Source organism: Tauraco erythrolophus, chromosome 4 (assembly GCF_009769465.1).
Source record: "Tauraco erythrolophus isolate bTauEry1 chromosome 4, bTauEry1.pri, whole genome shotgun sequence".
Taxonomy (NCBI): Eukaryota; Metazoa; Chordata; class Aves; order Musophagiformes; family Musophagidae; genus Tauraco; species Tauraco erythrolophus.
In genome coordinates this window covers 8,705,308-8,719,468 of record NC_141468.1, presented here as the reverse complement: position 1 = coordinate 8,719,468, position 14,161 = coordinate 8,705,308, and the positions used below count along the sequence as shown (strand labels likewise).

The following is a 14,161-nucleotide window of genomic DNA, read 5'->3' as shown; positions in this document are numbered from 1 at the left end:
GAAGTGGCGCGCCGCTCGCCGCCATGAGCCGGTTCGGGGGTCGCGTGCGCGAGTACCCGGCCGTGTCCATCGACCGCTTCGACCGCGACAACCTGCGCGCGCGCGCCTACTTCCTGTCGCACTGCCACAAGGGTGAGCCCCGCCCCCCGTTCCCATGGCAACCGCCCCCCCCAGACCCCCTCCGGGACCCCCCCCGTGATGGCCGTGCCCTGTCTCCGCAGATCACATGAAGGGGCTGCGGGCGCCCGCCCTGAAGAGGAGACTGGAGGGCAGGTACGGGCTGGCGGCGGGGCGGCCGGAGGGGAGCGGGAGCGGGCGGGGCTGCCCTGTCCCGCCGCGGTGCGGCCCGGCCTCAGCGGCCGCCTCCTCGGCGCGGCCTGCGGGGCCGGGAGCCCTGAGGAGGAGGCGGCTGGTTCAAAGCGAAGTGTGAGCGAAACAGGGTAAGGAGACTGCTGTGGATCATGGAGTTACGAATCAGAGTGGTTTGGGTGGGAAGGGAGCTTTTAAGGATCATCTAGTCCAGCCGCCCTGCCATGGGCAGGGACATCTTCCGCTAGATCAGGTGGCTCAAAGCCTCATCCAACCTGGCCTTGAACACTTCCAGGGATGGGACAGCCACAACTCCTCTGGGCAACCTGTTCCAGTGCCTCACCACCCTCAGAGTGAAAAATTTCTTCCTTAGATCTAATCTAAATCTGCCCTCTTTCAGTTTAAAGCCATTGCCCCTTGTCCTATCACTACACGCCCTTGTAAAAAGTCCCTCTCCAGCTTTCCTGTAGGCCCCCTTTAAGTACTGGAAAGCTGCTATAAGATCACCCCGGAGCCTTCTCTTCTCCAGGCTGAACAGCCTCAACTCTCTCAGCCTGTCTTCATAGCAGAGGTGCTCCAGCCCTTAGATCATCTTCATGGCCCTTGTCCGGATCTGCTTCAACAGCTCCATGTTCTTGTTATGTTGAGGTCCCTAGAGCTGAACGCAGTACTGCAGGTGGGGTCTCATGAGAGCAGAGTAGAGGGGCAGAATCACCTCCCTCGACCTGCTGGTCACGCTTCTTTAGATGAAGCCCAGGATACGGTTGGCTTTCTGGGCTGCAAGCACATAATTGCCAGATTATGTCCAATTATTCATCCACCAGCACTCTCAAGTCCTTTTCCTCAGGGCTGCTCTCAGTCCTCTTGTCTCCCAGTGTGTTTTGATACTGGGGGTTGCCCTGACTCAGGTGCACTTGGCCTGGCTGAACTTCCTGAGGTTTATGAACTTCATGAGGAGCCTCACTAGTGTTATTCTCTGAAAGTGTGTTGGTGCATGGAGATAGCGCTGTGCCTGTGCTGTGAAGGAGGCCAGCTGCTCTCAGAGGTGTATGAGAAAGCAGGTAGCCAGCAGTTTGAAAGACACGGTTATTCCCCTCTGGTCAGCACTCGTGAGACCTTGTCTGGAGTACTGGGCTCCCCGGGACAAAAAACAACATCGGTGTTTTGTAGCAGGACCACCAGGCTGGTCTGGGGCTAGTGCGTCTGATGAGTGAAGAGAGCCTGAGAGCTGAATGTCTTCAGCCTTGAGAATAGGAGACAAACACAGATCACTGTTTGCACTTAGACCTAGGGAAGATGGAGCCAGACTCTGCTTGGAGATGGATAACAAAAGGGCAGGGGTAACAGCCAGCTCTGCCAAACCTGAGTGAACAACCTTCAGCCTGGCTGTGATTCATATCCAAAACTTTATAGAGAGGTTTCATGGCCCGTTGTTTCTTGTTAGTGAGGAAAGAATGGAGTTCTTTAAAGGGGGAGATGATAGACAAATTCATGAACTCATGAAGTTCAACAAGGCCAAGTGCAAGGTCCTGCACGTGGGTCGGGGCAATCCCAAGGACAAGTACAGGCTGGGTGGAGAATGGATTGAGAGCAGCCCTGAGGAAAAGGACTTGAGAGTGCTGGTAGATGAGAAGCTCAATATGAGCCGGCAATGTGCGCTGGCAGCCCAGAAAGCCAACCGTGTCCTGGGCTGCATCCAAAGAAGCCTGGCCAGCAGGTCGAGGGAGGTGATTCTGCCCCTCTACTCTGCTCTCGTGAGATCCCGCCTGGAATACTGCGTTCAGCTCTGGAGTCCCCAGCACAAGAAGGACATGGAGCTGCTGGAGCGAGTCCAGAGGAGGGCCACAAAGATGATCCGAGGGCTGGAACACCTCTCCTGTGAAGACAGGCTGAGAGAGTTGAGGCTGTTCAGCCTGGAGAAGAGAAGGCTCTGGGCTGATCGTATCGCAGCTTTCCAGTACTTAAAGGGGGCCTACAGGAAAGCTGGAGAGGGACTTTTTACAAGGGCGTGTAGTGATAGGACAAGGGGCAATGGCTTTAAACTGAAAGAGGGCAGATTGAGATTGGATCTAAGGAAGAAATTTTTCACTCACTCTGAGGGTGGTGAGGCAGTGGAACAGGTTGCCCAGAGAAGTTGTAGATGCCCCGTCCCTGGAAGTGTTCAAGGCCAGGTTGGATGAGGCTTTGAGCAACCTGGTGTAGTGGAGGGTGTCCCTGCCCATGGCAGGGGGGTTGGAACTAGATGATCTTTGAGGTCCCTTCCAACCCAAACCATTCTATGATTCTATGAGTATGGTCAAACATGGGAATGAGCCTGGAGAGGTTGTGGGCCAGTTTCTAGGCACTGTTTAATTTATTAGAGTAGGTCAGGTGTTGCATTTCCTCGAATGTGAGCAGAGAATCTCTCTCTGCTTGTCAGATCTCTGCACACTGTGCAAAAGCTAGAGCTTTACAGGCAGTGTTCTGTGTTCCACTGAATGCTGAGTGTCCCAAATGCCTGTTTCAAGGAAAGCATGCGCCTCTGAAACAGACCTTGATGGGTGTAGAAACAAGCAAAGATATGTGTACATGTGACCAGGTGCCACAGGTTTTATTTATTTCTGCACAAAATGTGCGTGCACGGGCGCTCACAGGTAAGTCTTTGGGTTTGCCATCTTGAAGAAAATCCTGTTCAACAAGGTGGAGTAATTCACCTTGATTCCACTTCAGGTTGGGGCCAAACTGCTCCTGCAGGCTCACTGCTCCATAGGTCTCTTCAGAGGAGAGGGGTCTGAGCGCGTGTTTTGATGTACTAGGCGCCAGGTGCCACTGCGTCATTAGGATTGTTCCCTGCGTCTCCTTTAAAAAACACTCATCTGTGTCTTTTTGTCTCCTCACAGCTTGCAAGTTAAATTATACTGCTCGCCGGTAACTAAGGAATTGCTGTTGACCAGCTGGAAATACAGGTTTTGGGAGAATCACATTGTGAGTTTTTGTTTATTTTTAAATTAATGTTTTCCAAGCAGTGATTCTAGGAAAGAGGAAGCTTCCCCTCTGCAGAAATGTTGGTGTTGATACAGTGTTTCAGGGCTTCAGTAGGCACATCATCTGCTTTTCCTTCCTGCTTGCTAGGTGGGATTGGTTTATTGTTGTTTACTGTTTAATCTTATTTTTCCCTCCACAAAATGTATCCTTTTCACTCAGCTTCAGCTTTAAATGTCTGCCATCTGTACCATGATCATTTGCGTCTCTCCTTTATTCCCTTGCCTTGCTCATGTCTCTTTGCTCCTGTCCTTATTAATTTATCTGTTTAAAGTCTCTTACTGCTTGGAGTATATACAACCTTTTAGTTATATTATTTTCCTTTTGGTTTTTTTTGAAAAGGGACTATCTCTAACATGAAAATGTTTTAATAATGTAAAGTCACTGAAGAACTTAATTAGTTTACTTGATTTCCACTGTTTGGAGCCAAACTTCAAGTGATCCGTGGTCATACGTGGGTGTGACTTGCAGTTCCTTATTTCCTTCCCTTTGCAGATGTGGGCTTTGAAATGGAACATGTTTCTTTTCCCATCTTACTGTGTGCACATACATCATCATGTAGTGTAAGGATTTTGCTGTATCCCCCAAGCAAGGACAGGAGAGTTTTCTAGTCAAGTGGAAGGTCAAAGAGGACTTCAGGCAAGCTGAAACTTTTTTTCTTGGGAGAGTTATGGCTCGGAGTTTCCTTAAATAGGTTGTAAATGTGGGTCTTAAGCTCCATATCCAAAGAAACTCATACGAGTGAGACCTAGAAGGTAAGTCTGGGTAAGAGAGAAAAAGAGGAGTACGAGGCTTTTCTGTTCAAGGTCCTAGTTTAATTGTGAAGCTGAGGGAGAAGATAACTAGCTTTATCTGAAGAAAGATATAACGATTTGGGGAGTGAACATGATTCAGGGCTCTGCAAAAAGGATTCTGAGCACCCCTTAGGCCTGCTTGATGTGTGAAGGAGCACAGAGTGCATAGGTGACAGTTTCTCTAAGCCTGTAATCTTGGGTTAGCATAAATAAAGCAGGGTGGGTTTGTGGTGGCTTTTTTTTATTGGCATTGGTTGTTGTTTTTTTTTAAATTTTGTTTTTAAGCTTGTGTCCATTTAGTTCCAGTATCCCTTGAGTTTAAAACTAGAAGAAGGGGTCCCTTGAGGGGAGATGTCTGTAAGCTATTAGGAGTTTGTATGAGCAGTGAAAGGAAAGTAGGCAGTGCTGGTCCTGATATTCCTGCTAGAGAAAAATCTTAATCTGGGAAGAGATGCCAGAGGTACCTGTGGTACGCTCTAAGATGAAGCACAGTAAACACAAATAAACACAATTAAAAAAATACATAGATGTTTGCAGCTGCTGCTTCCAGGAATGATTGGTAGTGGCACGAGCTGCACAGGCACTAAATCAGATAGTAGCTCTTGGATGCCTTGTTCACAAGTTTGCCTTATAACAAAGAAGTTTTCTACTTGTAGCATGACTGAGAAATGGATTAAGAGCTAATTTGATATTCAGTAGACTGAAAGAAGCAATCACATCAGCTTCAATACAAACGTTTTTGTGATTTCCAGTGTGACCTTTATTTGTATGTATCACGTAAGAGGCTCTTTGGGTCTGCTGCTGGCTCAAACATTTAAACTATCAAAGATGAGGAGAGAACTCTGCTGGAGATGGGTCATTTATGCTTACAGAGCTAAACAGTGGCTGTCAGTGAAGAATTATTCAGGCCGTTTAGATCTAAAACTTGACAATTGTTTCACTGCAGTAGGAAATTTGAGAATTACTGAGAAATACTGAACATGCAGAATTTAGATCAGCCTCCTGAGTTTATTCGGCTTCAGAAATTGTAGATGACAAAATTATTATTGATGTTTAAAAAATCAGCTCTTGCTAGTGGCTTGTATTCTTAGCATAAAATACTTTTTGACACACATATCTGTGTTTCGGAGCAAGCTCTGGGTTTGTAGGTGTTGTGGTTTCTGTTGGAGAAGCCAAATGTCACCCACCTTTGTGTGAGTGAGTACCAGCTGAAAGGATCTCGTGGAGCTGTCCAGGAATTTGCGACGTGGTGTCTTGTGAAAATCAGTCTAGTGCAGTGAAACCCAAGGTGCTGAGGAGACCGCTCAGCTGAGAAGCTGGAGGTTATACCTAAGGATGGTAATGACAGGAGACTTTCCTTTCACTTTGGCTTTTTTGGGGTAGGAGAATTATACGCAAGTATTGTCTGAAACAAACAAACAAAAAGACAACCAACCAGGAGGGTGGGAGAGGAGCAGCACTAACCTTGCAGACGGCCGCAGAGCGTGTATGTCGCAGGACTTTTGGTAGAGGATATGGCAAAACAGGGGATTAATTGCAGTCTATAGATTAATTATGTGTACACAAACACAGAAGTATGTGCTGCACATGATTTGTGGGCTCTGCTTCTGGTAATAGGGAACGGTGAGGAGAAGTGCTGCAGTTCTAGCAAGAGCCACTGGTGTGCTGTGGGACTGGGATGTCTTGGGCTTTGCAGTCATCCAAAAATAAGGCATATGATCCAGTCAGAGAAACTAGAGCGGTTGCTGTTAGAAGTCCAACATGTTCTAACTTTTTTAGGCATGCACACCTTGATTGAGGTATCTCCGTTTCATTTTTAGACAACTTTTAGGAAACTTTTTTTTCCCACTGGAAGTGGAAATTCATGACTTACTGTGGGGAAAACGGGCTTAATTTTACAGGCTTAGCGTTAGCCACAGTGGATGCTAAAGATGCCTACATGATGAATACTTAGCCATAAGCGTGAAACAAAGTGTTCAGTAAATCCTCTAATGCATTTATTCATTTTGTTACAGGTTGCATTGGAAGTTGAAACTCCAACTCAGATTTCTTTAGTTGATGAAACATCTGGTGAGGTAAGTCACGGAAAAAAGATTTGTATATTTGTAATGGGCAGTAGTAGTGTTTAAATGAACACGGGAAACAGATCTGACTTGTAACATCCCAAGTGGTCAAGCTGTTTTTGAAATGTATGTTCCCCTTCTCTCCAAGATGTGCAGCCACAGGAATTCTTCTTCACCTCTTTGTTCTTATTATCACAGCATTTCTTTGGTAATGTATTTCTGTGGTATTAGTGATCTCCAACTTACCTCTTTCTCTTGTGATTTTTTTCACCTTTTATTTCCTGGCTTATTTTAACAAAATTTAAGTGCAAGACTTAAAGGTTTAGTAGAGCATATCCAGGCAAAGCGTATTCCAGGATGTTTCCATAATGCTTGTTCACCAGGAGCAAAGGGTGTAGGACTGTCTTCTGGCTGGGTGGCTTTCCTGAGCACCATACAATATTCAGTCATCTCTTCTGGCATGACAGGATGGTCGTTGCTCTTCAGGGATTGTTGGAATGGGAAGAGACTTTCTCTTTGTTCAAAAGCAATGCTAAATGCTGCAAGAGACTGTGGGGAGTAACGCATTGCTTTCACTATGTCAGTGAAAGTACTGGCAGTACTTATTACAGTGTGAAAATAATGCTAACCATCTCTTCCAGAAAGAAGATATAGAGGTGACACTTCTACCAGCTGGTCACTGTCCAGGATCAGTCATGTATGTATGTCGTCTCAATACTCTAAATGCCTCTGCTGAGAAATTTGTCCTATAGAGTTCTCACTAAGTACTTTTGTTTTTTTTTTAACTAGAAGCAGCTAATGAATTTAAGATTCTTACTTGGAGATAATACTGTTGTGGCCCACCAGCTTTGTTGGCAAGGTTGGAAAACCACTGTATTATCCGGGATCTGTCCAGACAGAAGCTGTTGCCTTGGTGGTACAGATTATTCTTCCCCATGCCTACGAATAACAACTTTCTTGATTTCAGCTCTACTTAAAAATTACATCCAAATCTGTGATTAAAAAGAAATCCTCCCTTTCTTAAGTATGACATTGAAAAGAAGGTGCGCAGCTTCCTGGTACCGATGCCTAATAGATTCCTTTGGCTGCAGCAGACAGCTGGGCAACATCCCCCGGAATCTGTGAGGCTTTTGTCTTCAGCTCTGACCAGCCTAGGCACAGGTTATTTTCCAGCCATACTGAGTCTGAATTATTTGCTTTATCTGAAATTACTCCAGGACCAAACTGAGCCCAGTATTTCCATTACATCATACTTTGGTCATGTGGGCTGCTTTAAGCAAGGTAACAAATCAACACCTGGCACTTAATGCTTCATATGGTCGAGTTTGACCAAAGTGTTTCTGTTTGTAGGTTTTTGTTTGAAGGTGGAAATGGCACCGTGCTGTATACAGGGGATTTCAGGCTTGCCAAAGGAGAAGCAGCCAGAATGGAACTTTTGCATTCAGGGACCAGGTGAGACTTCAGCTATTCGTGGGATTTAGAAAGAATAAAAGATCACACAGGCACGGACAGTTCAGGAGTAATGTTCTCTTTTTCCTCATTTTTTATTCTGGATTAAATATATCTGCAGTCAGGCAATACTGCAGTTACAAGCCTCTTTTGACTCACTCTTTGTAATAAAGAGGAAGAATTGCCTGCTTTTGAAGAGAGAGGCAGTGGTGTTTCTTAGTGCTGGGGTGCACTGCTCACACTGGTATCATGTTTCTCTCTTTCAGAGTAAAAGACATCCAGAGCGTGTATTTGGACACCACTTTTTGTGATCCCAAATTTTACCATATACCAAGCCGGGTAAGTCTAAATAAGCTGTGAGAAGAAAGGTCCTAAAGCCACTGATTAATTAACCGCCCCTTTGTTAGGTAAATCCTGCAAGGCAATGCCATTTTGCATTACCAAATCACAGCACTTTGGACGTATCTTCAAAGATGATTCACAACGTTTTCTAAACTTTTCAGGAGGAATGTTTAAATGGAATCTTAGAGTTAGTGCGAAGCTGGACCTCACTGACTCGCTATCATGTTGTGTGGTTAAATTGCAAAGCTGCTTACGGATATGAATATTTATTCATAAACCTCAGTGAAGAACTTGGAATCAAGGTAACATTCCTGTAATTTCTGCTTTAGAGTAGATCCTCAGGAGTGACTGTGGCCAGTCAGCAAGCTGGAAATGGCTGTTCGGAGGACTGCTGTATGTGAAAGATGTGCATGCTTTCATTAACTACTCTTAACAAGCTACAGTTGTGCTCAGAATGAGTTAACTAGTTGATTTCATTCTGGAACATCTACGCTGTCCAGGGAGAAGTTAATCCCTAGTTTTGGAGCTCAGTGTTTACCTCTCCCTTTTATCTTGTGAATGATAAAAGCCTTCTCATTTGCATTTGATGTTCATAGTTAGCAGATACATTCAGTCTTTATTTGATGAATATTCATCCCTCTTCAGCACAGGACTTATGCTCTGCTTATTCTAGACTTCCAAGTTACTTTTGGCTAATGCTTCTCCACTTGGACATTATTAGTGGGTGGTAATTGTTTAAATGCCTACCAGCATTTTTTGAGAGCAGAACCACACCTGTGTAGCTGCTCCAGCTGCAGTCTGGCAAACACATTGAGCTCGTTAAAAGTAAACTCTGCCTTTCTCTAGGTGCACGTGAACAAACTCGATATGTTCAGAAACATGCCAGAAATCCTCTATCATGTTACTACAGATCGACACACTCAGATCCACGCCTGTCGACATCCTCGGGTGTGTATCATTTTGCTAACTTTTCTGTGAAGGACTGGTTAGAGGTGCTGATGTTTTTGTCCTATTGTGCTCATGAAGACTTCTGCCAAATGGGGGCTTCATGCAAAGCAGGGTGAGAACTTTAGTTAGTGGGCTGAAGTTTATTTTAAGAAAAGAAAAAAAGAAGGAAAAAATGTATTAGCTGATGCTAGAAATAGTTTAATTGTATTTGAAACTTGGAAATTACATTTTTAAATGAAGTAAGACAAGCAGTGTATTGGATCAGTCAAGTATTATCCATTTAAATATATCAAAAGCAGCTCGTATGGTGTCTCCTGCAGCCCTGCAGTGTGCTAGTAGTGTGTGGCCTTCCCTTTCCCGGCCACCTGCCAAGCTGAAGGCTCCGACTTGGAGGCGTGCAGGCAGAACTGGAGATGTTGTGTTGGGGCATTGGTCTCTTGTGATTGATTTGGTTTGTCAGCTGCACTGTGGAAGCAGGATGCAACAGCAAACCCTGTTTCAAAGGAGTTGGAAACAAGATGAAAACTTGGTCCAGCTAGATACTATGTTGCTCAATTTCTGGGAGAGAAAAAGTCAGGATTATACTTAATTTTGTATTGCATTTGACAGGATGATGAATGCTTTCGAGGGAACAGACTGCCCTGTGGGATGACTTGCCAAAACGGAACTCCCTTGCGCATAATCAGCATCAAGCCCTCCACTATGTGGTTTGGAGAAAGGATCAAGAAAGCCAATGTAATAGTGAGGTGAGCATTTGGGCCACGCAGAAATCTGTTTCAGGTGTGTGTCTTGCCTGACTGAACCTCAAAAATGCATTTAAGAGTAGGTTATGATTGCCTGTTGACTGAGGATGAGGACCAGGTACCTGATTTTCGTGCCTCTCTTGTTTTTCAGGACTGGGGAGAGTACGTACAGAGCTTGTTTCTCTTTCCACTCTTCATACAGTGAGGTTTGTATACTTGTACTACTGAGTATACATTGATTAAAAAAAAAAAATTAAGGAGTTTTGATTATTTTGGAGAGGATGACATCACTTGTCACAATAAAAAAATATTTTCAGTAATAAGACATAAGGGGATAGGAAGTTCTGGATGCTGAAGACATCAGAAGTTTTAATAGAAGGACTTGTTAAGGTAGGGCAGGATTACAGGCGTCTTTTTGTTCTCTATTCTCGCTGTATAGGTCACTGCTGCAATTGTTTTGACTGCCACAATAATTTTAGATTATTGTGGAACTGTGCAGTGCTTAAAGCTTGGAATTTTGTTTTTCAATACATTGTTTATCTGCTGTGACTCAGTTTTGGGTGGGTTTGCCTTCTTTTCCCTGCCCACACATTTAAACAGAATTTTCTCTCATCGTAGCTGCCACTGTTACTCCTCTTTCTGTGTTAAAGACTAAAAGGAAATTGGTCACAGCAGCGTCCCCTCCAGAATCACACGCCTTCATTTCATACGACTTAAGAACGATCCAGTTCTTAAAATGCTTCTCTCCCCTCAGAAACTGAACTGAAACTGGATCGGTGATGACAATTAACCTGCCGCAAAGCCATGCATGTACAAAATGGAGATTATTTAGAGCCCTGGGAATGCAGTCCTATTTTTAAGATCCTGGTTAATTTGCTCTGCCACACAGAATTTTAAACGGAGGTTCTAGTGTAGTACGTACAATGTGGCAGCTTGGCTGGCAGAATACGGGGGATAGTGTGTTGTAACAGATTCAGACCTCCACATGCCAAAATAGATGGGTCCTACTGGTCTGTACAGACAGGAGTGTCATCTGCAAACTTGCAAGTGTTTTCAGTGCTTGTCACTGATGAAGCCTCAGCTGGAGTGGAGTGTCCCAAACCGGACATAATTCTTCAAGAAATTTACTGTCTGGAGAGCATCTAGAAGACAACAGAGTAAAGCTTGGAAAAAGTGCTATGTTTTGTCACAATGGGCTTTTGTAGTGCACTGAAGGGAGACTTTAGGAAAAGTCTTTGAGGAAGGGAATACCTGATCTGCACAGCTAGGGACTTGAAGTCCAGTAAGAAAAATGCAGGTCTAAAAAGATCTACAGCAGTACGGACAGTGAAGTGTTGGATCACATTCCCTAGGAACAGGGAATGTCTGGCGTCTTCTTGTGGAGATGGTGGTGGTCTGTGTAGTCGTTCATAGTTGCTGGGAGGTGGTCAGGCAAGGCTGAGTTCTCACCATCCTTTCAGACCTGTTTTCTTGATACGGAGCTATCCGAGTTTGGCTCCTGGGTCACATTGGTCTTCACATGAGACAACTGGTAGTACTTGTGGGTGTCCTTAGCTCAGTGCTGCCATTAAGTGAAATTATTACCTGTTGATGTGAATTGTTAAACTGCTGCTTCTTTTCTTCAATTTAGATTAAAGATTTCCTGAGCTATATCCGTCCTGTGAATGTGTATCCCAATGTATTGCCAGTGGGTGGGACAGAATACAAAGTTATGGAAATGTAAGTGACAAGTGGCTGCTGAATGGAGGTGATCTCATCTCTCTTGTAAGGACAACTCCCCTCCTGAATCCCAGCCTCTGAAGCAGGCCACTGCCCTTTGCTTTCCTTGTCTGATAATTCACTTTTTTTTTTTTTCCCTATATTCAATCCTGCAAACTTGAGCTTTCTGAAGAACACCTGTGTGTTGTGCTAGGTCTGAGAGTTTGTGTTCCACTCACTCCTTATCCATGTATAGAGGCTCTTCTGCTCTTACACTCTCTTTGGGTGGAATCTGAATACGCATTCACTTCACTTTATTCTGTGACCTATTTCTATGTGTCATTGCTGTTTCTCAGAAGTTTCTTTTCAAGAGGGTTTCCCTGGGGACTTGAACTATACCCTCTGTACAGCGTCAGAGGCCTGTTGCTGCTACAGATGCTTGAAGCCTGTCGTCTTCTCTAAACAAGGGACTAAAAGATCATTTGCAATGGTGCACATGTTTTAAGGGAAATACATAGAAATGACAGATTTCTACCTTTAAGCTGCCTAAGCTCACCAATGGATTAAGAGCTTTTCCCTAGATATTGCTGCCTTTGCTTTAACACTTTTGCTGCAGTGCCTGTGAAAGGCATGAAGCAGCGTGCTTGGATTAAGTTAAAAGATTTACTTTTGCTCCTGAAGTATCTGCTGAGTCCTAAATAATAATCGGTTTTCCCATTCACCTCAGATTAAAGCCATTATGCAGGTCGTACAGGAGGAACGTGGAACCCAGGTACAAGCCCTTAGGAACACTGAAGAGAGTCCACAAGAGAGACTTATCTGATACAGGTAAATGTTCTGCTGGTGCTGCTGTGCCTTAAATGAAAGTCTGAGACCAAACAGAGGTGCCAGAAGCCCTGGTGTTCACCATAGTCTGTCTGTGTTCAAAGCAACAGTTAGGAAGGAGAAATATAAATTAAATGAACTTGGGTTTTAGGAGGGTGAGAGAGCACTAACTGTGTAAAATCGCGCTTGTTTGCAATCTTAAAACGTACTTGATGCTTAACAGCCCTGGAAGTTTCTGGAAGAGTTCCGTTCCTAAACCATCCCTAGTAAAGCTTTTTCTGGCTTCACTTGTATCACCTCCTGTGTTGCGGAGGACAGAGTATTTATCAGTGGAATTGCTTCTCTTCATGACATCATGCTGCTGGCTTTTTAACACCTAGTAGCTTTTTAAATTCATGATGGTAAGTGGATGCTGTACACAGTCTCTGGAAAACCATGTGGGAACTAGAAGACACCTTTGGGCCTGCTGTATTCTCTCTGGCTACTTCTGAAGTGCCAAGTACACAAGGGTGATGTAGTCCTGGCAAAACGCGCCAGAGCCCTGGATAAATGTGTCTACCAGAGCTACAGATGATCTGCTGTAGGTTACATGGAGGATGGGAGGATTGGAGTCTCGTTCTCTGGAGATGTTCAAAACCCACCTGGACGCGTTCTTGTGTGATGTGATCTAGGTGGTCCTGCTCTGGCAGGGGTGTTGGACTAGATGATCCTTTGAGGTCCCTTCCCATCCCTAACAGTCTGTGATTCTGTGATGGCAACCAGCAGCTTTCCTTGTAAGGTACTGGGTGAGACAAGACAAGGCAAACATTGTCAGCAACGTTCTGCTAAGTCTCCATTTGCATTAAAGAACTTTTCCCTCTCTTCATACTAAACGAATTTCTGTTAAAACTTTGCTCTCAACATAATTTTATCAGACATCTGAACTTTTCTTAGTGTTGTTTTTCTTTTTTCTTTTCTTTTCTTGACAGATGAAGATGATCTCTTTGATACAGAACTAACTTCTGCAAGGCCTAAGATTCCAAAACAGCAGAGAGAAGAGAGCAGGCCCTCCAGCACAGGACAATCTGAAAATGCTGAAGGAAACAGTAATGAGAGCACAGAAAATGACAAAGCAACCACAGCTTACACCTCCCTCAACGTAGACTTCATGGACTGTGAGGAATCCAACGATGATGATGATGAAGATGATGAAGAAGAAGAACCTGAAAAAAATATAGTTCAAGTTCTTTCCCATGAGCCAGATGCCTCTTCCACGTCAAATTTCAATGGAGTAACTAGTGACCAACAGGAGTCTAACGCCGACGTCCCTCGCTGGGATGCATTTTTTAAGTGTAACAAACTGGAAGAAAGCTCTGAAAATGAGGACAACTTCCCCTCTTCAGCGGATGCTGGGGGGTCCCAGTCACTCTTCAGTGATTCGGATGGAGTGAGCGACTCAACACACATCTCCTCCCAAAATTCTTCCCAGTCAACACACATATCGGAGCAGGGGAGCCAGGGCTGGGATAGCCAAATGGACACAGTACTCATCACCTCCCAGGAGAGAAATGCCTTGGACTTCAGCTGCTTCGGCAAAGGTGGGAGCAGGGCAGCTGTTTCTGTGCTGCAGGAGGCTGCCAAAGACAGTCAACCTGACACCAGTAGGTGGAAGCCACTGGATCAGAACAGATCTTGTGCCTGTGATGCTGCCTGTGATGTGAAAAGCAAAGACTCTGAGAAAGATGCAGGAGCCAGCACTGCTCACGCTCAAGATGTGCTGGTGGAAATAAGTGACTGCTCCAGGACTCCTGATCTAGAACTGAGGAGGGACTCCCAGAGCTCCTCTGACTTCGAAATTCCCTCAACTCCCGATGCCGAAGTGCCTCAGCCAGAAAAACTGCACTGTTTATATAAGAAGCTAGCAGCAGGGGAAAACATACTCAATGAGAGAAAAGTCTCCTGAAGACGGGTATAACTGATTACATCATGA

The 14,161-nt window shown here is 44.8% G+C and overlaps 1 protein-coding gene across 1 annotated transcript; it reads left to right on the top strand.

The window, feature by feature from the left end:
- The first annotated feature begins 23 nt into the window (after nucleotides 1-23).
- Nucleotides 24-14,134, top strand: DCLRE1C (DNA cross-link repair 1C). The gene is made up of 14 exons (XM_086610352.1): nucleotides 24-132; nucleotides 222-273; nucleotides 3,189-3,273; nucleotides 6,140-6,199; nucleotides 6,829-6,884; nucleotides 7,538-7,639; nucleotides 7,903-7,975; nucleotides 8,140-8,280; nucleotides 8,825-8,926; nucleotides 9,536-9,672; nucleotides 9,821-9,875; nucleotides 11,300-11,388; nucleotides 12,095-12,195; nucleotides 13,161-14,134. The coding sequence occupies exons 1-14, from the start codon at nucleotides 24-26 to the stop codon at nucleotides 14,132-14,134; spliced, it is 2,136 nt and encodes a 711-aa protein (XP_086466478.1).
- Nucleotides 14,135-14,161: the final 27 nt, after the last annotated feature.